The sequence below is a fragment of the Panicum virgatum genome, chromosome 8N (genome assembly GCF_016808335.1).
Source record: "Panicum virgatum strain AP13 chromosome 8N, P.virgatum_v5, whole genome shotgun sequence".
In the NCBI taxonomy this organism is placed as follows: Eukaryota; Viridiplantae; Streptophyta; class Magnoliopsida; order Poales; family Poaceae; genus Panicum; species Panicum virgatum.
The window spans coordinates 49,645,406-49,668,549 of NC_053152.1; the positions used below are offsets into that span (position 1 = coordinate 49,645,406).

Consider the following 23,144-nt stretch of genomic DNA (forward strand, 5'->3'; position numbering starts at 1 on the left):
TAAATTGATCTTGATGCATGCACATACCCACATGGTTTGGTGGTACCATCTATAGCTCTGACCACTATGAGATGTAGAGCTACCACCAACCACATTGTATCGTACATATCAACTCCTATTACAACTTGCCCAAGTTGTTTACTTGGATGGGTGGGAAGGATAGGATTTTCAGGCGAGAGCGGTTAAAACTTGTACCTATGCATTGAATAGGCTGATGGACAAGGAGGTAACCAATCTTGTGTATATATACAGGGTAGCTTGTAAACGGCAAATAAATCCCGTCGCCAACTGACAAACACACAACACAGTACTGACACCAGAACAAGCTAGAAAATCAGAAAGTTATAAGATGGATCCACTTTACATTTTCTAGCCAATGTCATGCAGATGCAGGCAATAATTTTAATGAGGGAAGTAATAGTTGGAAGTAACTAATGTAACGACTCGGCCCGGGATAACGGCTAAAATATACTCTGCACGTTGAGCAAAACACACCTGCTAAATAACTCTCTTGCGCTTTCGTCCTCGCTTCGCGCAAAAAGTTCGAACCGGAGTTACTAGCTTCCTAGGCTCAGGTTTTTAAGCTGGTCTGTCTCTCGTTCCGTTAACGGTATGGGACTAAACTGGGAAGTACTGTGCCACTGCTACATTACCCCGCGATGCTACAGTAACTTTTGCTACAGGGTCGCACATTCAGTCCGGCCCAACACGGCCCACGAGCTGTTATAATCACCCCCGTTGAGGACTCGACGTCCTCGTCGAGACATCGAACCAGCTTACCCATATGTGACAAAAGATCAGGATCTCCTCTCTTGGCCATGTCCCATACGTCTAGTGCTAACGATCCCATGTGCCACGTCCGTGGGTTCATACTAGCAGCCCATATGTGTCCGTCCACATGCCGGTGGCATCCGTGTCCCCACGCGCGCACGTGCTCATGTACGCGCATTTCTGCCCGTATGTGGCGTGAAACCGCGAGAGTTTGGCTCTGATACCCCTGTAACAACCCGGCCCGGATAATGGCTAAGATCTACTCTGCACGTTGAGTAAAACACACCTGCTAAATAACTCTCTTGTGCTTTCGTCCTTGCTTCGCGCAAAAAGTTCGAACCAGAGTTACTAGCTTCCCAGGCTCAGGTTTTTAAGCTGGTCAGTCTCTGTTCCGTTACTGGTATGGGACTAAAATAGAACCGGAGCTACAGTGTCACATATTCGGTCCGGTCCAACACGGCCCACTGGCTGTTACAACTAACATCTTAGTATCATACAGTAGCTGATCAATGGACAACCTTGAGCGACTTGAGCGTCCCAACGATACCTACAACTGCAGCAATGGCGGACAAGGCGACGATCATCGTTTTCATGTTCCTGTAAACGAACGCGTGCACCTTGGTCCTCGTCCTCTGCTCCAACTTGTAGCTCTCGATCTCTTCCATTGTGCGGACGTAGCGCGACCCGAGGCGCAGCCCCTGCAGCCTCGCCAGGAACTCCAGCGCCTCCCTGTTGGTGAGCCCTCCTCCTCCCTGCAGGAGCCGCCTCCTCCGGAGCTCGTGCACGTCCTCCTCCCTGTCCACGATCATGCCCAGGAGGAGCAGGTACGAGCACACGGCGGACTCCTCGTCGTCGGCGTCCGGGAAGCTCGACGTCGAGCACAGCTCGAGCGCCGCCATGTTGGCGAGCAGGCTCGTGCGCGTGTCGTCCAGGGACAGCGGCGCCAGCGAGAGCTCGGCGAAGAGGTTCCCTTTCTCCTTGAGGCCCATGTGGATGAGCTCGGCGAGCTCGATGGTGCTGACGGAGAACGAGATCGCGTCCGTCTCCGGCACCGCCGGCAGCTTGGCGTGGCTCCTCCCGACGATGTAGAACCGGAGGAGGCCGAGGAGATGCGGCGGCTCGAAGCCCTCGTCCAGGGCGAACGGCTCCTCGTCGGCGTCGTCCACTTTGCGGTCCTGCAGGCAGCCTCTCAGCGACGCGACGAACTCCGCCACGGGCACGGGCCTGAACCTCATGACGGCCTCCACCACCCGCCATGGGAGCTGGTTCTCGAGCTGCGTGATGTCGCGGAACACGTCGTTGTCGTTGGCGTCGAAGAAGCTCCGCAGCGCCGGGTCCATCTGGGCGAGGCCGGCGCGGGTGCACGTGAGCATGTACTGGACCAGGAAGCAAGCGTCGTAGAACATCATGGGCAGGAAGTCGTCGTCGCCGACGCCGGCCACCGCGTCCCCGTCGTAGAGGCCCTGGGTGCTGCCGGCGGCGTGGACCACCGCGTCGTACATCTCCTGGACCGGGCGGCCCGATTCCCTGATGCAGTTGTAGGCGGCGACGTGCTTCACCTTCTCCGTCGGCTTGAGCTGGTCCCGGCCGTGGTGGTAGGGGCCGATGGCCACCGTCGTCGGGACGGTGTAGAGCTCGCCGAGAGCTCGGATGGTCGCAGGGTACCTGTGGATCTTCAGCCGCATCAAGTCCACACCAGCCTTGTAGTCGTGCGCTGCTTTTTCGAAGGCATGGATCGGATCGACATGGATCTTCAGGACCATGTTCTGCAAATCAACCTCAAGCTCTTGTGATGCTTCTTTCTCGATCGGATCATTCAGCTGTGTGGCTGCTGCCGTTGCATGATGATCAACCAGCTTCCCTCCAGTAGAGCTAGTAGTAGGGACAGATGTTTGGAGGCAGCAACTAGTTATCTGAGTGGCCGGATAGTGATACTCCACAGGGAGGCCATGAGTCCATACTGCTACTGATGGTTCCATGCTCCAATTGGCCAGCTGAGAGTTCCAGGGCAGCCATGCTGCATCTGGCTCCATGATCCAATAGGACAGCTGAAACTAACTGATATGATGCACGAAGTGCTACTGTAAAAACACAAGAAATGAAAAAAAAAGACCTTAAAAAAACACAAGAAATGAAAAGAGTGAGAAAAGAGCTAGAAATGGATCAAAATAATGGTTAGTAGTGGGTGAGACCAAAGAAAGAAAAGACAAGAGAGGAAGACGTACTTACATGTTACATCTGGGCAGAAGAGAAGCATGACGACCTTGCCTTGGCGACGCTCCTCTCATAGTCATAGAGCACAGATAAGACGACCAACCTGTCATGTCCATGAAGGTATTTTGTATTCACTCTAAGCAACAAATCACCACGTAAGCATGTGCGTTAAGCATACTAAACCCAGTTACACACTATAAATATATAGGATGAACCCACATGTGTCTGAGCTGTCAAAAATTGGTATCTCAAGCCATGTTAATTGGTACTTATCTCAAACATTATTGTGTACTATAACAAACCAATGTAGAAAATATATATATTGGTATCACCGGTTTCTTTATACCATCATTTCCACAACTGACGTTACTGAACATGATGTTTACGTTTGCTTGACTACCGTTGGTTCCATCACTAGCTATAAGGCCTTTTTGTAACTATACCTACTCAAGCAACACAACAACTATCTAGTAAGTATATAATTAAATGATGGGATAGACTTAGACAGTTAGACTAGCTAATTGGGACAAGTTTTGAGCAGCCTCTCGAGCAGGCTGGTGTTCCGAAATTTCAATATAATAGGAAGCTGATGCAGTATGTGCATGTGTTATTTTTCTTTTGTCAAATATGTATATACATCTTTTAAAGAAGTAAGGAAAAGGTATACCAACAAGAATAAATACAAAACACATATAGGCAGAGCATACTTGGGGGGGGGGGGGGGGGTGGCAGCGTCCCAACCAACACACACAACCGATCAAGGGCACAGAAAAAAAGGAGAAATAACTACAAAAGAAGTACTAGGAGACAACCAAAATAACAATTTACTATAGATGTTGTTTATCCAATCGTCTCAAGATGATGTGTAACTACATGATACCGCCGATTAGACAGGTCCAATGTACTTACCCCTACAATTCACTACTACAAAAATGATTTGTAGAAACACCCCGATTTTTTTAAGGGCGGACCAAAATTCCACCCATTGCTATAAATAGAGTGAGGTTACTGTAGCATCCGACCCGCCCCTAGAAAAGCTTTTTTAGGGGCGGGTCATGGCTTCACTCGCCCCTAAAAATGGTGGCATTTGTAGGGGTGGGTCATGGCCTCACCCGTTCCTACAAATCAATTTTTAGGGGCGGGTGATGGCATGGCCCGCCCCTACAAATGGTTCCACGCAAACAAAATCATAACTTTTACATACGATCTCGGATGAAATCAAATTTTATACCAAAATTATAGAGAATTTTGAGATCTAAAACTTTGTAGTTAACAACTTTTTCATTTAAGGTCATTTAATGATTTAAAAAAATTATTACAAGTTCTCTAATAGCTATAACTATATAGTATCTCATATAATTCAAGTCATACTTTGAAGTTTCTACAATCTTAACCTTTATATACACTGAAATATAGTTTTCATATTTTTTTATGTTCTGTAGTTCACAATAACTATAGTGTAGAAGTTTCAAATTTTTTAATTTATTTTGCTATATGTAAATAATTAAATAAAATTTCTGATAAATTAGAAAAATATTTTTAGGGGCAGGTCATGGCCTCACCCGTTCCTACAAATCTATTTTTAGGGGGGGTGATGGCATGGCCCGCCCCTACAAATGATTCCACGCAAAAAAATTCATAACTTTTACATATGATCTCGGATGAAGTCAAATTTTATACCAAAATTATAGAGAATTTCGAGATTTAAAACTTTGTAGTTAACAACTTTTTCATTAAAAGTCATCTAATGGTCCAAAAAATTATTACAAGTTCTCTAATAGATATAACTATATAGTAGCTCATATAACTCAAGTCATACTTTGAAATTTCTACAATCTTAATCTTTATATACACTGAAATATAATTGTCATATTTTTTACATTTTTATAGTTCACAATAACTATAGTGTAGAAGTTTTACATTTTTTTAATTTATTTTGCTATATGTAAACAATTAAATAAAATTTCTAATAAATTATAAAAATATTTTTAGGGGCGGCTGGTGGCATCACCCGCCCCTACAAACACCACGATCCGCTGCGGCAATTGGATGGTATACGATTGGCTGGACAGTCCAGCCACGGATCGATGGCCCCAGAGTGCCCCCACCCTGCGAGGGGCTCGTGGCGACACCGGACCCTCTCCCAAGCAGGAGGTGGTCCGGGGCCATACGTATGATGAGGTAGAGCCCGGTCGGCCGGAGTTGGCAGAATAGTGCGGGGAGCAGTGCCGGGCACGCTCCGTCCCGCGTCGCAGGTCCCATAGTATTGCCACAGCGCCCGGGATGGCGGAGCAGTGACCGGAGTTGGCGGATGGGACTCCGGTCACAGCCATCGTGGGAAATGGCGGTCTGACACCGTCTGTCCTGAGCACTGTGGAGGAGTGGTTGGCACTTAAAGCCGCCGTACGACGGGCGGGTGAGCTGCAGGGCTGTTTGTCCCTTGCGCCGAGGGGTGGCCTCGAGCGAAGCGGAGATGAGTTACTCCCTCGAGGGTAGGTTCACTACTATCGAGCGAGATGGAGATGATTCGCCCACTCGAGGGTAGGTTCGCCACCCTCGAGCGAGGCGAAGATGATTTGCCCGCTCGAGGGTAGGTTCGCCACCCTCGAGCGAGGCGGAGATGATTCGCCCGCTCGAGGGTAGGTTCGCCACCCTCGAGCGAGGCGGAGATGATTCGCCCGCTCGAGGGTAGGTTCGCCACCCTCGAGCGAGGCGGAGATGATTCGCCCGCTCGAGGGTAGGTTCGCCACCCTCGAGCGAGGCGGAGATGATTCGCCTGCTCGAGGGTAGGTTCGCTGCCCTCGAGCGAGGCGAAGATGTGGGGCGCAGTCGAGGGGTCTCGACGGGAGCCCTCGAGCGAGGCAGAAACCACCCCGCGGTCCGAGGGGAGCGTGGATGGGCCGCACCGTGTCGTTGGGCCACGTGTTTGGGCTTCTTTGAGTCTTTTTCTTTCTTCCAGATCGGAGGGAGGCCGTGGGCCTTTGTGGGCCCAGTTGCCTTAGCATGTGTTTGCGTTTTAAAGCGATCTTAGTACCCCGATTAGGGTGTCCCTAATTGTGGTACCCGACAAAAAGTTCTGGGAAATATCTATCAAATAGATTAACCAATCATAATTAATTTTGCATTTACTTCATGCATTTAACACACATGAAGTGTGCTTGTAACAATTGCATAAATAATGTAGAACGTGACATGAAATCTATTATTTCTCGAAGAAATATAATATTGGTTTGAAGCCTACACCATATAATTTCTAGAAGATATGCTATATAACTCTGAAAGTTATTTTAGCTTATTGTTCCAGAACACATGTATTTTCCAATATGGCATTATGATTTACTGGCAGTAAACTCTTGAGAAGCAAATTAATTATTTGAGCTAGACATAACATGAAGTTATGCGAACTTAATATGTTTTCTTGAAGAAATATATTGTTTGTCGTGTAGACATTTTTGCAATTCGAGAAGAATGTGCATAAGCTCAATATAAAACAATATTTATGCAATCTGAAGATGCATAAGCCATGGAAGTGGAAGGAAATAAAATACATTCCAGAAGTGATGTTAGTCTCAGTGGGAGACGCAATGAGACAAAGAAGTTTCATACTCACCCCTTAAACCATAAATAAATAGAATTTTTGACATAAGTTGCATTATTAATTATATTCACGAAGAATTTGGTTATACTCATGAAGAGTAGGCTATTATCATTTGCTTTAAAACATGAAGTATAGCATTAATTTAAGTATCTTTCCCAGACTAGAAGGGCAAATCTAAGAGATGGTGTTTCTTACCTCTCATAGGTTTACTCACCTTATGTTTTGTTCACATGCTTGTAACATATTTTACCTGTAGTAATCAGTTTAATCTTATGGAATAACTAAAGAATTATATGCTAGATATCGTAAAAAAAATTGCTTTATATTGCCTATTAAATATTCATCTGAAATGATATTTTCCACAAATTCTCAAGTAACCATGAAGGTTAGTGTGCACTACTACCTCGTAGGTAGAATGAAAACAGAATTTTCCAAGAAGCACATGAACAGTAACATACATGCTTCTTAATTTATCCTGAAGGATTTAATCTGGCGATGAACTGATATATTACTCAACTATATATTGAATACATAAGCCCTATAACTTGAAGTTTATTCTACTCACCGCATTATTGTACATTGAATAGTACAACTAATATATGAATTTCATACCATATTATATATATATACTAGCAATATATTTAATTCTATGAAACTTTTTCATAGATCATGCCTGAGCTTAACATTTCCTAAAGTACAATTATGGTATGAAAAGCGGGAGAAATTTGGTCTATAGAGGTCTATGAAGAATGTGGATAAAGTATTTTAAAAAAATTAATAGGCATATCCCTAATCCTATAAGATTGTTGGTTCAGAGCCTTATCCTGTTAGATTGTTGGGACAATCAACGTGCAAGTTGGCCCATAGCCATAGTCACTGCAATGACTAAGCATGTAGCTCTTCACATACTTTTGTAGTCCATATACCATTGTGTCACTTAGAATGACCAATTAATAGTTTTTTCACTCCAATGTAAGGACCAGCATGTCATTACATTGACTAGGAACCCTTGCACGGGTATCACATTAAAATTACGCTCTACACTAGCTTGTAGCCATCGTGTTATTTTTGTATTTGCACTAGCTTGCATGCTATGCTTCACTCAAGCTTCTGTTGAGTAGCAGCTCCCACTCTATTGAGATGGCTAGTAGTCCATCGTAATAAACTATCAAATAGCTAGCATGCTGGCTCACTCATATTTAGTCAAGAAGTCATTAATTATATTTAGTCAAGAAGGCTAAGATCAGGGGGAGCAAACTGGCCTAGAATTGGCTAAATATGAATTTATCCAATTAGAAATTGGTTGACCCAATCAGAATGGATTTGCGGATAAGTGAAAGGAAAAATAGACATGTTAGTCTATTACGTGGAAAACAATTTGTATTATGGAATCAAAAGTATATGGGGAATTCTTTAATGAATGAGCAATTAATTTTTCTAGAAGAAATTCCATGTAGATTATACTTTATGTATTTATAAACTTAATGAAGATCTAATATCGGCATTCGGGGGAGAGAAAGCCCATATGAATGCCTTATATTGGAAGCAAGAATGTTCTTCATAAAATATTCCTGAAAGCTTGAAGTGGAAATATAAACACGCACTAAATCATACTCGCATGAAGTGGAGTATAATGCCAGAAAAATAAAACTGTGAGGAAGCCCATGGAGGGTGCCACCTAATGTGGTAAACACTGGAGTGAAACTCCCTGAAGGACTTGATCCCAGTGAGAATATGCACATAATGAATACTCACGGGTCATCAAAAATTAGGAGAAATAACATGATGTTATTAACTAGAAGTTAAAAGCTATGTGTGATATATATCTCGGGTATTTAATAATATACTCACCATGGCAAATGACTTGGTCATTAATTTAAAATCTACGGGGACGCCTGTTGGTTTTAGACCACGAATTTGTCAAACAATTTACAGAGAATCTCTACACATTCCGAAAAAAAAAAACTTTTAAGGTTAAATACCTCACAAACCAAGAAATGATCATCATGAAGATGAGTACCTAACACTATAAAGCGCGTGCAATATGTTGTGTCGGCGCCCGGGCCGGATGAGCCCCCTTGCCTGCCGCGGCCGGGCAAGCACTGCTTTGCTTTGCTTTCCTCGAGGCCCGCGACGGCTTTGGCGCGATGGAACGCCGGGGGCGCGGCGCGGGGTTGGTTGGACGCGAGCGGAGCGACCCATGCACGACGACGCGCCGATGCGGCGATGCTCTTTCCGCTTTCCCCTTCTCTCTCTCCGTGATCTCTCGGCCTGCGGCTCGGCCGAACGAGGCAAAAGATCGCGCCGCAGAGGCCGGCCGCGCTGCAGGTCGCTAGCGTCCACGGCAGGCGTAGCAAGACACGCATGTGTCCGTGCGAGCCTTTTGCCCAGCGGTGCCCACAGACTACAAGAGCGAGCGACCCCGGCCCTGGGCGGGCACTGGTGCTGCGCGGGCGCGCGGTGCGCGGGGCAAGAAAACAAGGCAGAGGCGCAGAGCCGGCCAGGCCCGCCCGCCCCGGCTCAGCTCGGCTGGCCATGCCATGCCATGCCAGCCCCTGCCCCTGCCCCTGCCATGCATGCATGCTTTGCCTTGCTGCTTCACGTCCCCGTCGCCCGCCCGTGAGCGGTTTCCGATGCGCTGCGAGGGGTGAAAGAATACGGTACTGGCGCAGCAATGATATGATGGTGCCAACACCTGGGAGCAGGCTGGTCCGGACATTTCTACCGCCGCAGCAGCACCTGAGACAAGCCGGCCCGCCCGCGTACGCACACGGGTGTCGCCTTCCCTGTACTGTACGTACGCGTGATCAATGGCTCATGGCTGGGCGACGCCGCCGATACCATTCCTCCTCCGGCCAATTTCTACCTTACGCGCACTGTAGTTTTTCTACGGTCGATCTCATCTCATTGCCTTTCCTGTGCCAAGAGATGAAAAGAGTTTCACCTCGGCGTCAGACCTCTCTCACCTTGCGCCCGCCGGCCCACGTGACAGACAGACAGCAGCGGCGAGCGAAAACGTGCGGCTCTAGACTAGCAGTAGCAGTACGTAGAGGCGCTGGCGCCGGTCAGCTTTGCTTTCGCCCCCCGTGCATGTGCTCACACGAAAGATCGCACAGTGCCCTAAAGCGACGCTGCCGGGCGGGCCCGTCGCACAAAGGCTCCGCTCAGCGCTCACCCACTGTGCTTCGACTGTAGCGGTAGCGCCCCAGGGGCCAGGGGTTCTCTCCCACTCCACTTTGGCCTGTTGATGCAGTCACGCAGATGCTATGGCTAGGCATCAGTAGCCAGCCTACACCCCTGGCTCTACGGTAACAACAAAAGCATAACCCCGCTGTGGGGCTTTTTACCTACCGCGGTAATGGAGGATGGGCATAGAGTAAGGATGGATATGGATGACTCAACATCCGAATTATCCTAATTCGTATCCTCTTAACACACCAATATGGATATTCGTATTCGATTTTAATATGGATGTCATATGGATGTATCCGAATCCAGTTTTCAAAATTTTTCTCTATCCGATTCCACATCCGTATCCGAAATAAATATGGAACATCCGACCATATTTGTACCCGCAAAGAAAAAGAGACTAAAGAAACCATCTTAAACTTATCTCTATAGCTAATTACTTAATGATGTACATCATTTAAATTATTTAAAAAGCTAGATGACTAATAATGTTAATCCAAATATTATTAACGATATAAAAATAAGTTTAGCTATTTTAATATATTTATTTAATGAAAAAATTATTCTATATGAGTCAAATTACTTATTTATTTAATGGTGAAATCATTTTTATATATTCTAATTATTAAATATTTACATATTTTTTGAATATTTATTTACTTTACATTTAAAATAAGTTTGACATATTTAATTATAAAAATATAAATAGATAAGTATATTATTTTTTATAAACTATCTTCTAATGTTTTACTCTATATTTGTATAATAATTCTGATCTACTATAAAATTGTTGACTAGTAAATTGATACTCATGATGATGCTATATTTCAAATTGACAATATATCTAGATCCGAATTTGAATTTCTGTTTTTGTATTGGTATCCGCTAAGATCTGTATTCGTGTTCGTATTCGAATTAAATATAATAAAAAGTGGCAGCCGCATCCGATTTCATCTGCATGCGATCCGAATCCATCCTTAGCATAGAGTACCTGGTGCAGACAGCCTCGCCCACACAAGTACACAACTGGTCACTCGTCCTGCAAGTCTGAAAGAGTTGAGAAAAGTCGTGCAGTTGTCTGCTTTTCCTGTCCATTTCCAAGCATGTTTTTTGACATCCTGCTGCATGACGTAGTGGTTCCAGTCATTGACCGATTGGCGGCTATGGTCCGCATCTTTTCCTCACACATGCATGCATGTCCCAATATATCGACACACACAGTTCTTCAACAACTTATCGATGAAGTGTGCAAAAGAAAAACACGCGATGCTCGAATTCCACACTATTGCGAAAGGCACGAAAACAATCTCAAAAAGAATCCAAGCGGTTGGTGGTCAGCCATGGCAAGCAGCAGCTCCCAAGAAGTTCCTGCAGCTGCAAGGAAGTAGGAACCAATAAAGTTGTCTTTTCTTTTATCGAACCATGTGTTGCACTTGCACGGTTGTAGTACAGATGCCTGCATCTCCTCGTTTTTTTTTTTTTGATTCAGCATCTCCTCGTGTTGATTGTTGAATGACACAATTGACAATTTTTGCTTTGGCCCAGGCACTAGGATGGAGAGGCCGAAAGTAAAAACGGCCCACACAGTGCGAGACGAAAGTGGCCCAGAACATGAGCCCGCCCAGCCAAATTGTTCGATAGAGCAGCCCCACACATGTACACTGTCACTCTGTCAGTTCTATTATTCTACTGACAACATATAGGGCACACACTGTATTACGCTCACAAATACAGGATCATCATGTCTTTTTCCTCGCAATACATGACTACATGAGGCGGCGACACACAATGCAGTTTTTCTATGCCCAGACTATGGAAAAGACATGGCACCAACTTAGGAGATGGCTTCAGTTAAGCTTGCAGCTGCACTAACTCCATCTCCACCCAAGTCCATGCCTTCGTCCTATCCCACACAACACAAGGGGATGATATCCATGGATAGCCATTGAGAATGGTCACATCTGCTTGGGTCAAGAACTGCAAACATGCCACGATAAGCATCCATCATGGGGCTCAAGGCTGATGATGCGTTCTGATCTTCCCATGCTGCCTGCCTGCCTGATATCCGATTGCTTGCATTAATCATATATGCCAAGCTAACAATAATCTTGCGTCGCCATAGATAGCTGTAATCCAAGCAAGGAATTAATAGGATCGCTGTGCCGCCCAGCAGTATCATGATACCTATCACCGGCTTCAGATGTGCCCAGTGCCGAAGTCGTATGATGTTGCTTTGTTGGAAGAAGTGTGGTTTTCTCAAGATTCGCAGGCTCGGAAATGATCAGGTATGTGATTTTGACAGGATGAATGAACAAATATGATTATGAACCACGGACAAACCCACAGTATTCTGGTGCCCAGTCCTTGGCTGCTCTGAGATCCATGGGTCCTGCAACAAAACTGTGGCTGCATTAACACCCTCCATTCTGGAATCTACCACATTAATGTTAAATGCAGACCAAAAGATAAATATATCATATTGATAGGCTCAGTGGTCAAGATTTTATTTGCGCGTTAGATTTGATGAAATGCACACAGTCCTGTTTCTGGACCAGTTAAGACTTTGCACTTCTGGCAATGACATGATGTGTAAATACTAGTAACCCAGAACTCACAAGTATAAATTAGCAAACACAGGTCCATTACATATTTCATGTTTGTGTGTTAAAGTCTGCACAAAGAAATATGTAGGCTTCAAATTACTCTTCTGCTTGGCTGAAACCCCCAAAATATCTTCCTAATACAACCATTCAAAAAAGTATGCCGTGGGTGTTGTGCTGTCTATTGCACGGGCATCATATCGAAGTACAAAATAAAGCAGACCCCATATGTGTTGTACTAAACAGCTTCAAATGCACTACAGAAAAGAAACAATGGACCAGTACCTTAAGATTTCCGTGGCATAAACCCCATAAATATAATTTACCAAAGAATTCCTTAAGTGGACTTCGAATTTCTCAGAACGATTGATCAGAATTCATGCAACTGACAAAGGCATTACTCCAGTGCATTCCGTATAAACTGACTGTTGTTACGCTACTGTCTTTTGGGGAAGAAGTCATTATGCTATACTCCCTCCGTATTGTAAAGAAAGTCGTTTCGGACATCGACACGGTCTCCAGAAACAACTTTGACCACTATCTTATTGCCATAAAAAATATATAAAATATAGTCAATATATGCTTTTATGAAACTACATTTCAAGATGAATCTACTTACATCGCTTTTATATTTTCAAACTCAATCTAAAAGAATTTATTTATAGTTAAAGTTTAAAATGTTTGACTTAAGACAGACTCAAAACGACTCCTTTACAATATGGAGGGAGTATTATGTTCTTACCCCAACATTCTCACCAACATTAACTATCTGCAAGGGGCATTTACTGACATCCATTATTAGATTATTTCTTCAATTTCAGTGACAAGTGAACCAGTCTACATCTATAAAATACGCAAGGCAACCACTTGTAACTGTAAATATGCCAATGGGTCATGTTCTCCTAGGTACCAGTACATGTGGTGTAAGTTTTGTAACCGTGAAAGTACCTGAATTCATTCTGGTAGACATATATATATTCGTACATTGTCATATGAACCTATTATGTGATTCATTACCTTATCACCAGTCCATCTACTTGTATAGTTGCATAAATAAGAGGTGGAGGCTGTATGGGGAGGGTTGATAGGAGGGAAGATGGCATCACCATTAAGGCATTAACTAAGCACATGCATGTACCCCCACCCCCCAACCCCTTCATGTAAGCCCTGCCCTTTTTCTATCCTCCTACCATATATGCACCGCTCTTGAGTACACTGACTACAAGCTCAGGCACAGCTTGAGCAATGTCCGTTACCGATACCGACATGTTCTTGGCCGTCTGATTCAACACTTGGACCTCTACTTGGCGAAATGCAAAGTGGGTCCATAAATCCTGTGCCCATCCTCTACACAGTTTCATAATGCAACGATTCATACCTTGTACCTCCAGATTCATGAATCAGATCAGGACCTCCAATACCGTGTTACTGAAGGAAGAAACTCGGCACATGCAGGACCATGACGACAATAAAGCGAGTAGATAGGGGGGGCCAGTCCATTGTACCAATGTGAGACGTGATGGACAGAGTAAACCAAGATTGACAGTTATTTAAACTGTTCGTATCAAAATGACCAATAATTATATTGCACCGACTTACTTAACCTAGAGACAAAATAGTAGGAAAAAATAAAGCAATGAAGCTTCATATCTGGACCAAATCAATTGGGCCACTGCTGAAAACTGTCTTTTGTGGAAACGTTAGGTTAGAAAACTGAATGCGCCTTCTGCAGATTGACCAGATATCTAAGAAGAAGATGAAGGTCACGTCTCTAGCTTACATGCTACGACATTGAATAAGCTCCATGTGCAGTCCCAGGCACTGAGTATGGCAAGTATGTCAGGTACTCAGGTGTTGGGCAGTAGTGGAAGAACTGCAACAGTTTTAGTTGGTTGGAAGCTTACAGGCTCACAGTTGATGCAGAAGGGTCCCAGGTGCCAGGATAAATATGTACCAGACAAACTCAGTACATGCCTGGTAACTTGTAAGTTTCCCAGAACATGCTAGGTAACTTGAAAGTTTCCCAGAAGGTTATTGAATTGAACAATTGTATGTTCAACTAAATTACTTCACCACTATGTATGGGTGGGGCAGGGGTTCGGGGATTTTCTAGACTTGCGTGAGAAGGTCTTCTTCTTAGTGTAATGCCGTGGGGGCGGTCTCCCCCGGCAGGTCTAGTTTTTTTTCAAAGTAAAAAGCAGTATGAACTACCCATAACCAGTGGAAACTGGAAAGACTCCAAGTCCCAACCGGTCACATGACATCAATTCAATGGGGCCATCTTATACTCTACACAAGATATTTAGCACTGCTGCAAAATTAACCCCGAGAAGAGGACCCTACAGGTTTTATGACCATTATATGTTGTAATGTCCTTAATACACAATGGCAAGATGGAAAATTCCTTACATGATGAGGCACAGTTTGACAAGGCATTTCCTATATAAAGGCAGCCATGCATTGCAAAACCATACAAAGCTACCCAAAACTGCTTCAGAGAAAAGAAGAAAAAAGAAGAAGCTAGTGAGAGAGAGAAAAAGATTGTCCATAGACAATGGCTCTTACAGCCGATGAACTCAAGGCCAAGGCTGAGGTCTACTATGGTGATGACATCTGCCAACAGTGTACCCAGCTCTTGCTCAAGGAAGCAGGCCTCCCCAATGGTCTGCTTCCATTGAAGGACCTAATTGAGTGTGGTTATGTCCAGGAAACTGGATATGTATGGCTCAAGCAAAAGAAGAGGGTTGACCACGTCTTCCAGAGTTTAGGAAGGCTGGTCTCTTATGGCACAGAGATCACTGGCTATGCAGAGAAAGGCAGGATCAAGAAGGTAAAAGGGATAAAGACCAGGGAGCTCATGGTGTGGGTCCCAGTGGAGGAGATTGCCCTTGATCAACCGGCAACTGGGAAACTTATCTGCAAGAGCATTGCTGGGATTACCAAGACCTTCCCTGCATCAGCTTTCCATATCCCAGAGAAGGAGAATCAGAAGATGAACTGTGCTGCACCAAAACCAGTGGTCCTAATGGAGAGAGCTCCACAAGTTGTTAAAAACAACTGACCCTTCTGCATCCACTAAGATACGGCTTCGTGGTCATTGTCAACTATTAGCCCAACATATCTAAATAATGATTGAAACAGTGCTTTAATGTCTGCTTATGTACTTCGAAGGTGACAACCTAAGGTTCTTCATATATACTGCTGTTGTATGAATGCCCTGGTGTGTATTGTCTTGTAAGGCAACCACCCAACTACCTTTCATGTACTACATAGATCTTTATTACCAATATGAAGCATGCTGTGTGCTTCTATGAGGAAAAGGACGTACCCAGTGCCGTAGGCTCCCGCACTGTGCGGGGTCTGGGGGAGGTTATTAGCGGGAGGTCTTTCCCACACACCGTGCAATGTGTAGAGGCCACCGCTCGAACCTGTGACCTCTCGGTTCACAGGCGGCAAGCACTACCACTTGCACCAGGCCGCCCTTTTTGTGTGCTTCTATGAGATGCTTTGTTTTTTTCTAGTTTCTGAGAAAATGCCACCACAGGATGCCTTTTTCATGCATTATACAGCCATATATTGCTAATATTATTGTTCTAGAAAAATATTACTAATATTGTTCGAGAGAAAATAGTATTACAGAATGCCTTTTTATTTATCTTTTCTCTCTTATTTTCAGATAACACAGTAGTATGAAGTGCTATGTCTTTTCTCTTTTCCCTTTTTGTTTCAGAGAAAACACATGACAAAGCACATGAATAAGAAGGAACAAGAAGTCTAGGTCATGAAATAGGAACAATATTTGCAAGACTTGTAATTATACTCAGGCAACCATTTATTTGCTCTTTTACGAGTGGAAGATGATAGGGACTGCACTCCTGTTGATAAGATCAGGATCCTAGAATTGTACCATTGGACCATGAGAGGATCACAGAAGTCATTATTCTTAAGAGTATAATCTCTCGGCCTCTATAGATATATTAAAATATAAGCCAGTTGTCGATGTAGTATTTTAGGTCCATGTTCAAAATAATATGCTTTTGTGGTAGGATGTAGTAAGATGGAACTAGGGTTGGGATCAAAGTGGTCCAATAAGATGTAGGGCTATAAGATCGTACCATAAAAATCAAGAACATAACAACCTTGATGCCAAGACAATGTAAATATATGTTATTGCTATGACTTGTTACTTGAGTGTTTATCACCAAGACATCAATGATTAGCATGTCCATTTCATCTTGAAAAGGAGGTGTACTTACAGAAAAATGCATGATCCACCCTTGCTCACTAGACATCAGGATATGGACATACCAAATTTAATTTTTTGTACAATGTAAGTGGCATACCAAGATAAGTTAGTGGACTAGTTCTATAAAAGCTTATACACGGCCTTAGAAAAGGTTCCCGAATGTAAGGTTAGGACCAGCACTGCTACAGTAAGATTATAGGACAAGAGGAGAACATGAAACCATGAGCTCGTGCAGGAGCATAGGAGAACATGAAACCATGAGCTCGTGCAGGAGCATAGATCTGCATTGAACGCACCGAATACATAAAACTGGCCAATGGAGTTAGGCATATCTACTTATGCATGTCAATGTACTATGAAACCTGCTCCATCTCCGGTCCTACACCCACTCTGGCAGGGACGAACACAATTATTCAACTAAATAGCCCCTGGATGGCTACATGTGTCAACTTCGGTAAATGAGATGGACATGCCTATCATTGTACCTTCTGCTGACAAGCTTTAAACCTTCACATAATTATGTGGTAACTGAACCTGTTTAGTCCATGGCAAGGTTATATAAGTTGTAGAAAGCTTCCGAACTTCATGACGAAAATTCATTTCTTTATGGAAAGTATGGACATGATATATGAGGTAAAAATTCTAAATGATGGAAGATAACTGCTCGTGAATGACGGATACTTCCACAGGGGAGAACTTGGATAACTGGTGTGCCACGGTTAGTTCTGAAACTCCTAAAAGGTGGTAAGTCTCCAGAAATAGCAGCCATTAACTCACATGACTTCAATGTGTGTATTTACAAAGGTGGTGATAATGATGTCTAGTTACCCATATGATCACTCAGACATTTTTCCTAGAAGCATCTTTAATTCGGAAGTGCAGGACATAAAGAGCTAGCAGAAGGTAGATCCGAAAAGATATTTTGGGTTGGTAAAACAAAAAACTAGTACAATATCGGTCCGCATGACCCTATATCAGCCACAACTTCACCAAAACAAGAATTTAACCTACGAATGAATTCCCAAGGAAATAACAAAACAGAAAGGGTAAGCTATATAAAAGATACTTACTGCCATGATAAAGAGTACACTTGGTGGTTCCTCCAAAAAGAGAAACTTCTGATGCCAAGACCTTTTTATTTACTTCACTTCATCTAGAGGACAAGTTATCTTACTAACCTACAAAAGAATCAGGGCATGCAGTTCTAGATATATGATATACAGTGAAAGGAAAAACAGGACTCTTGGATTCTCTTGACTCACCAACTAGAGTAACAGGCATCATCCGGAAATAGAATAAGAAACATCATCATCCTCAATGTAATGAATCTTCTTTTTTTGTGAAATTGGTGAAATAATAAATCTTATAAAGCGACTAAAAGGATCTTGCAAGCCTTCCATTTCATAATGACCAAATCTCCAATCCCTTAATATGAAAGGTCTCTGAATAGGCCGATCTAGACCACCTGTAAGAAAAAGAGGATTATAATGGTTAGTGGCAACCATTGTTTATACCAACTAATATTTGTATTTCAGTTCTTTTTCTTCCTAGGCCATTTGGTAATTAAATAACTCAGCTGAGAAAGGATAATAATTCATATAAAAAGTCTAACACAACATGCAGGCAACACTCTTGAACTCTGAAAGCCTGAAGAGAAAGCAGTTGCTATTGGCATATTTTACAATCAGTCGACACCTATTGTTTATCCTACCTGTCAACTTGTTTTGATTGAAACGAACCATTAACTACAGATGATGCCAATTTACCACAGTATCCGAATGTTTCGAGAGAATCGCCACTAACCTGCATACATCCGACCATGTTTGTCTACTGCTCTAAAAAACGGGCGTGTTTTCTTTTGAAATGCAGCTTGTTGCAGTTCCCTCCAAGCACACAATCTGTCCTGTCTTGTTATTTTCCCAGTTGTAACAACCTGGAAATCGAGTGCATCTTATTAAGATAATCAGAGGACCACAGAATGCTAATATGCCAGAAAAAAAAACAGAGAAAAATTAATTTATCACAACTCTAGACAAATAGAGACAAAACAAGGAACCAAAGAAAAAAACATTAACATTACGAAGAAGATTTTTTCTTTTTTACTTCAAAGGACAATGTATACACAGGGACAGCACAATTTGCTGAAATCAGAGCACACCTTGGAGAATAAATAGTATGAAGGCCGAGGTTCCCGTGCTAGGTTGTTAGCACGATCAACAGCAACAAGCCCAAACTTGGGACCATAGCCATCTGCCCATTCCCAATTATCTGATGTTGTCCAGAATAGATAACCAAGCACACGCACACCCTTCAAAACAATATACCTATCAGTGCTCAAAGTCATATACATGAGCATATAGCAAAGAATACTTTATTACAAATTAACTTAAGAGCGGACCATAATGATTGCAGCATAGATGGCTAACAGGTGCTCCAGAATGTATGGTTTACGAATCAGATCAGTCTCGTCAGAAACTCCATTTTCAGTGATCAGAAAAGGAATATTTAAGCTCTTGTATCGTTCATTAAACTGAATCAGGATACAGAATAGCCCATCAGGATAAACGCCACGACCAGATTCACTGTACTCATCATTGTCCACAAGCTTTAGACCAGGACCTGATATAACCTCCTGCAGGAGAGTGGAGTATCAACTGCTGTTGTTGACATGTTTGGTCATTTGGGCCATTTATCATTGAAGCTAGTATAAGCTACCTGCCCATAGTAGTTGATTCCAATAAAGTCCAGTTTATCACAGATGCTATCAATGTAAGGGAAAAGGGTCAATGTATTAGCTACAGTGACAGCCGCAACATCGAATAGTCCATACGGCCGTGTAAATGATACATGATGAGCGACACCAACGATTGGCTTCCTTCCATTTTTGCTGTCAACCGACAATGAAATATTTGAAAAATGAGAGGAACACAAACACCAAAATCCTTATTCCTTATAGAAACTGCATTTCAAATAACATACTATATACCTTTTCAAATGTATGTAGTCATAGGCTTCTGCATGTGCAATAGCCATCCAATGCAATGCTTGATTGTACACACCAGTTGGCAAAGCAGATGTTGCCACTTCAATTGCATTCGGGTCTCCACCAGGCCAAGCACCCGCACAATAGGTCAGCATTACAAATACATGAGGCTCGTTGAAAACCACCCAGTAGTCCACTAAATCTGATACACGATCAACAACAAGCCTGCACAACCAAAACTAACTTCATATAGCAGATTCATCTCGTGGAAGAGTATTGACAGGACAGTCGAATGCTAAAAAGGGTTACCTCACAAAATCCATGAAGTACTTAACAGTCTTTTCCATCTTCCATCCCCCATATTCTCCAGCCCAAGGTGGAAGCGAGTGATGAAATAGTGTAAGCATCACTTTCATTCCATATTCATGAACCCTTTGAATGATCCATCTATACCGCTCAAGTGCTGCAAAATTGACCTAGAAAAGGTGATGGATCTGTTATTCCACCAATGCAAAAACTGTACACACTACAGAGAGAAGATAGAATATAAATGTTCCAGGAGAAAGCATATGAAGTGCATAGAAGGTTCCTCAGACTTACTGAGCTCTTGAACTCTGCATCAGTTGGTTCCTTAGGCATCACCCTTGTCCAATCAATCCCCATGCGGAAAACACTGATGCCAGTTTCCTTAGCAAGCTTCAACTCAGTATCAGGATCAGACCAAAATTTAAGCCTTTCTTGCCTGAACAAATAGGTAACAATTTGCCCACATGTGAGAGTCCATTATGTGTGAGCAACATGCTAGGCACTATACTATGAAGGAAAAATTCAGCACCCAGAATCATTGTACAGATTAAAAAAAAGTTTTCTTTTCTCGAACATGTAGGAGAACTCTGCGTCGTTGTATGAATAGAAAAGAACGGTCCAAATTACACGCCAATTCTAAGGCTTGGGTTAGTTTTTTTGTTACATTCGCACCTTTGGATTAACTAAAGTACCGCACCCTCTCCTCAGTGAAGAATAGTTGGAACAAAAAAAATAGTTGGAAGTAACAAAAGACAACGTGCACTTACGGGCATGGAACATTGTGCCAAGCTGCGACGTTGTGGCTGCAGTTATCACCAGAGTCAGATTCCCCACCCTCAGAAAACATTTCGAATCCCCTGAGCATAGCCTCCATGGCAACCTTAAGAGGCTTCCTCTTCTCTCCTTCACCAGCCTTTTCCTCCTTCCTTGACCTGGAAGCCAACTGAGCGCCTCCATCACCGGCAGCCGACGCCATCACCGCATCCGCAGTCTTATGGTCGCGCACGGCCTCCTTTTCATCGCAGGAATGCTCGGTTGCAAACTGAAGCCAAGCATCCTCCAGCCTGTCCTCAACATGCGCAGGAGCGGTTGCTAGCCCAAAGAAGAAACCGCCATCATCTGCAAAGAATTCGACACGCCATCAGGACTTGCATGCTGCTTGTGATGGTCGGCTGGTAAACAAACAGCTAAGCTGTTGTTTGGAATTCCAAATTCTTGAAGGAAAGACTCGGACTTGAGCAAGGCAACAGCACTGTACGGATTGTGAATTTGTGACTGAACTGACCCACGTTTCAGTACGGTGCACCCACATGAACCCCCATGTTTTAATTAGTAGCGTCGATAGAATCACATCAACTAGTGACCAATTACTCATCTTAAATTGAAAAAGGTGAGTAATTTCACAAAAAGAAAAAGAAATGACTGAATCGATTGTGCTGTCCTGAAAAAACAAACTGGCAACAGCACCCACCGTCAGAGCGCGGCCACTACCGTACAAATACAACCCAGCAGAACCGACGACTAAAAGATGGTGGATTTCTTCGATGGAAAAGACAGAGGGGAGCGAGACCTGAGGCGTCGTCGGCGCCGGTTCCGGCGGAGGGGAGCGCCCGGAAGTCGGCGACGGGGTCGGCGGCCTCGTCGATGGGATTGGGGATGCGGCGGAGGTGGCGGCGCCGGTACCGCGCGAAGGACGCCGCGTTGGCCGCCGTCGCGGCGGCCACCACCAGGACGGCGAGCTTCGCCGCCGCCGCCAGGAACGCCGGGAGTGGCATTTCCGCAATACCTGCGCGCTCGTGCTCGTTCCCTCCCTCGCGCTGCGGTTTTAATTTTATTTATTTCTGAGAATTTCTTTTTTTTTTGCGCGGAGAAATAGGAGTGGCGGGAACCAACGGGATGACCGGATGAGGAGGCTCAGGCGCATTCGTTGGAGGCCGGACACGTGGCGGGCTGTGGTGGTGCGCGCCAGATTTTGCGGGGCCAGGTGGGCCACCCCGCGGGACCCACTTGGCCCGTGTCCTTCAGACTCTGCTTATCCAGAGTGCAATTTCTTACGATCTCATGGGATGAAAATTGTATATAAATTCAAAAAAGAAATGTGTTTGGTTTGACACCTGCTCTTCAGTCTTTTTTTTTGTTCTTTTGGAAATGAAAATGTGTTGGGCTTGAGCATCTTACATGGCTAACATTTTTTGTATGAACTCACTCGAGCTACCACTGTCCACTGGTGAAGGAACTCCACCCAAGAAATTGCACCGTGCTTTTATCATCGTGTTTCTTTTTCTTCCCCTTTTTCAGAGCAACCTGTTAGAGGTATTTTTTGTGACATTGTATATGCATATTTTTTATCTTTTTTTCTTAGAACGTATATAAATCAGATTTTTTGCGGCCACAAATAAAAGAGGAGAACGAAGCATCGCCATGCCGCGCGTAGAAACTAGAAACCAGCACACATGTTGAGGTTGCATGCACTGAACCAGGTCAAACATGGCCATCCACTCGTTTTTGGCAGTGGATTTTAGCGCATTCCGATTGTATTATTATCGTTGAAAAAGACATTATTATCGTTATCTAAGCAAGGATCCAGAATGAACACATCTGTGCATCTGGACGGCTTATTACATTCCTCTCTGCTTCCGCTAGCTTTTGTCAGTTTCTACCTTACTGTGCAGGAGAAGGAACTGCTTTGAGGCAAAAAAAAAAAACACGAATTAGTCGTAAAAACAGACAGAAACATCATGCTACTACTGGATGTCATTAGTTAGCTTGTTCGTTCGGCTTGCATTCAAATCATAACCTAGCTTTAATTTGTACTTTCTGTGGTTGGTGGTGGTAGGTTTTTTGGACCAAATTTTGAGGAAGATTTATTAGTAAGTTCATACATGAAAACCAGTGGAGGCTCACAAAATGCCGAATATACAGTGCGTGAATTGTTTTTGACAGGAACTACGGCGGACACGGGTCCGCCATAACCATATATTGCCAAAACAGAACAGAGAGTATAAAAACAAAGGAGGAAGAAGGGGGAGGACCAGACGCAGCTGGTCAAGGAGGAGAGAAAAACCTCTACAAGCACATTTATTACAAGCAGCTCAAGAGAGCATAAAGGAACAACCAAAAATCAGGCGCAGGTGATCAAGGAAAGGAAGCCAAAGGAAAAAGAAAGGCTATCTATTACATAAAAAAGTGCTCCAGTCCTCGAGGCAAATTTTGGCTTGGGCATTCTGCATCCGGTGA

At 43.8% G+C, this 23,144-nt stretch overlaps 3 protein-coding genes across 6 annotated transcripts; 1 reads left to right on the forward strand and 2 right to left on the reverse strand.

The window, feature by feature from the left end:
* Positions 1-1,152: 1,152 nt before the first annotated feature.
* LOC120685611 lies at positions 1,153-2,995 on the reverse strand. The gene has a single exon (XM_039967639.1). It carries the CDS (start codon positions 2,802-2,804, stop codon positions 1,278-1,280), a length of 1,527 nt encoding a protein of 508 aa, XP_039823573.1. The 5' UTR covers positions 2,805-2,995; the 3' UTR covers positions 1,153-1,277.
* An 8,333-nt stretch (positions 2,996-11,328) lies between these two features.
* On the reverse strand, positions 11,329-21,750 carry LOC120685613 (beta-glucosidase-like SFR2, chloroplastic). 4 transcript variants are annotated; one of them, XR_005679660.1, is made up of 12 exons: positions 21,478-21,750; positions 20,675-21,026; positions 20,202-20,343; positions 19,911-20,064; positions 19,605-19,826; positions 19,334-19,505; positions 19,017-19,250; positions 18,777-18,926; positions 18,422-18,551; positions 17,881-18,083; positions 17,689-17,796; positions 11,329-12,161 (listed from the first exon to the last, which is right to left on the reverse strand). XR_005679660.1 is itself a non-coding variant. In XM_039967640.1 (12 exons), exons 1-10 carry the CDS (start codon positions 21,680-21,682, stop codon positions 17,899-17,901), a joined length of 1,959 nt encoding a protein of 652 aa, XP_039823574.1. In that variant the 5' UTR covers positions 21,683-21,750; the 3' UTR covers positions 11,329-12,172; positions 17,689-17,796; positions 17,881-17,898. The 4 variants fall into 4 exon arrangements, 3 of the variants coding, with proteins under 3 accessions (XP_039823574.1, XP_039823575.1, XP_039823576.1); XM_039967640.1 differs by having other exon boundaries at positions 11,329-12,172; positions 19,911-20,077; XM_039967641.1 differs by having other exon boundaries at positions 11,364-12,161; positions 19,911-20,077.
* On the forward strand, positions 14,849-15,686 carry LOC120685614. The gene has a single exon (XM_039967644.1). It carries the CDS (start codon positions 14,927-14,929, stop codon positions 15,431-15,433), a length of 507 nt encoding a protein of 168 aa, XP_039823578.1. The 5' UTR covers positions 14,849-14,926; the 3' UTR covers positions 15,434-15,686.
* Positions 21,751-23,144: the final 1,394 nt, after the last annotated feature.

What these genes read in the sequence shown, in the direction of transcription:
- LOC120685614 (XM_039967644.1), top strand. Translation starts at nt 14,927, where the DNA reads ATGGCTCTTACAGCCGATGAACTCAAGGCCAAGGCTGAGGTCTACTAT.
- LOC120685613 (XM_039967640.1), bottom strand. Translation starts at nt 21,682, where the DNA reads ATGCCACTCCCGGCGTTCCTGGCGGCGGCGGCGAAGCTCGCCGTCCTG. An exon ending in CGGCGCCGACGACGCCTCAG is followed by an intron (nt 21,027 to 21,477) that starts GTCTCGCTCCCC and finishes AATTCTTTGCAG; the next exon opens with ATGATGGCGGTTTCTTCTTT. An exon ending in TGGCACAATGTTCCATGCCC is followed by an intron (nt 20,344 to 20,674) that starts GTAAGTGCACGT and finishes CTATTTGTTCAG; the next exon opens with GCAAGAAAGGCTTAAATTTT.
- LOC120685611 (XM_039967639.1), bottom strand. Translation starts at nt 2,804, where the DNA reads ATGGAGCCAGATGCAGCATGGCTGCCCTGGAACTCTCAGCTGGCCAAT.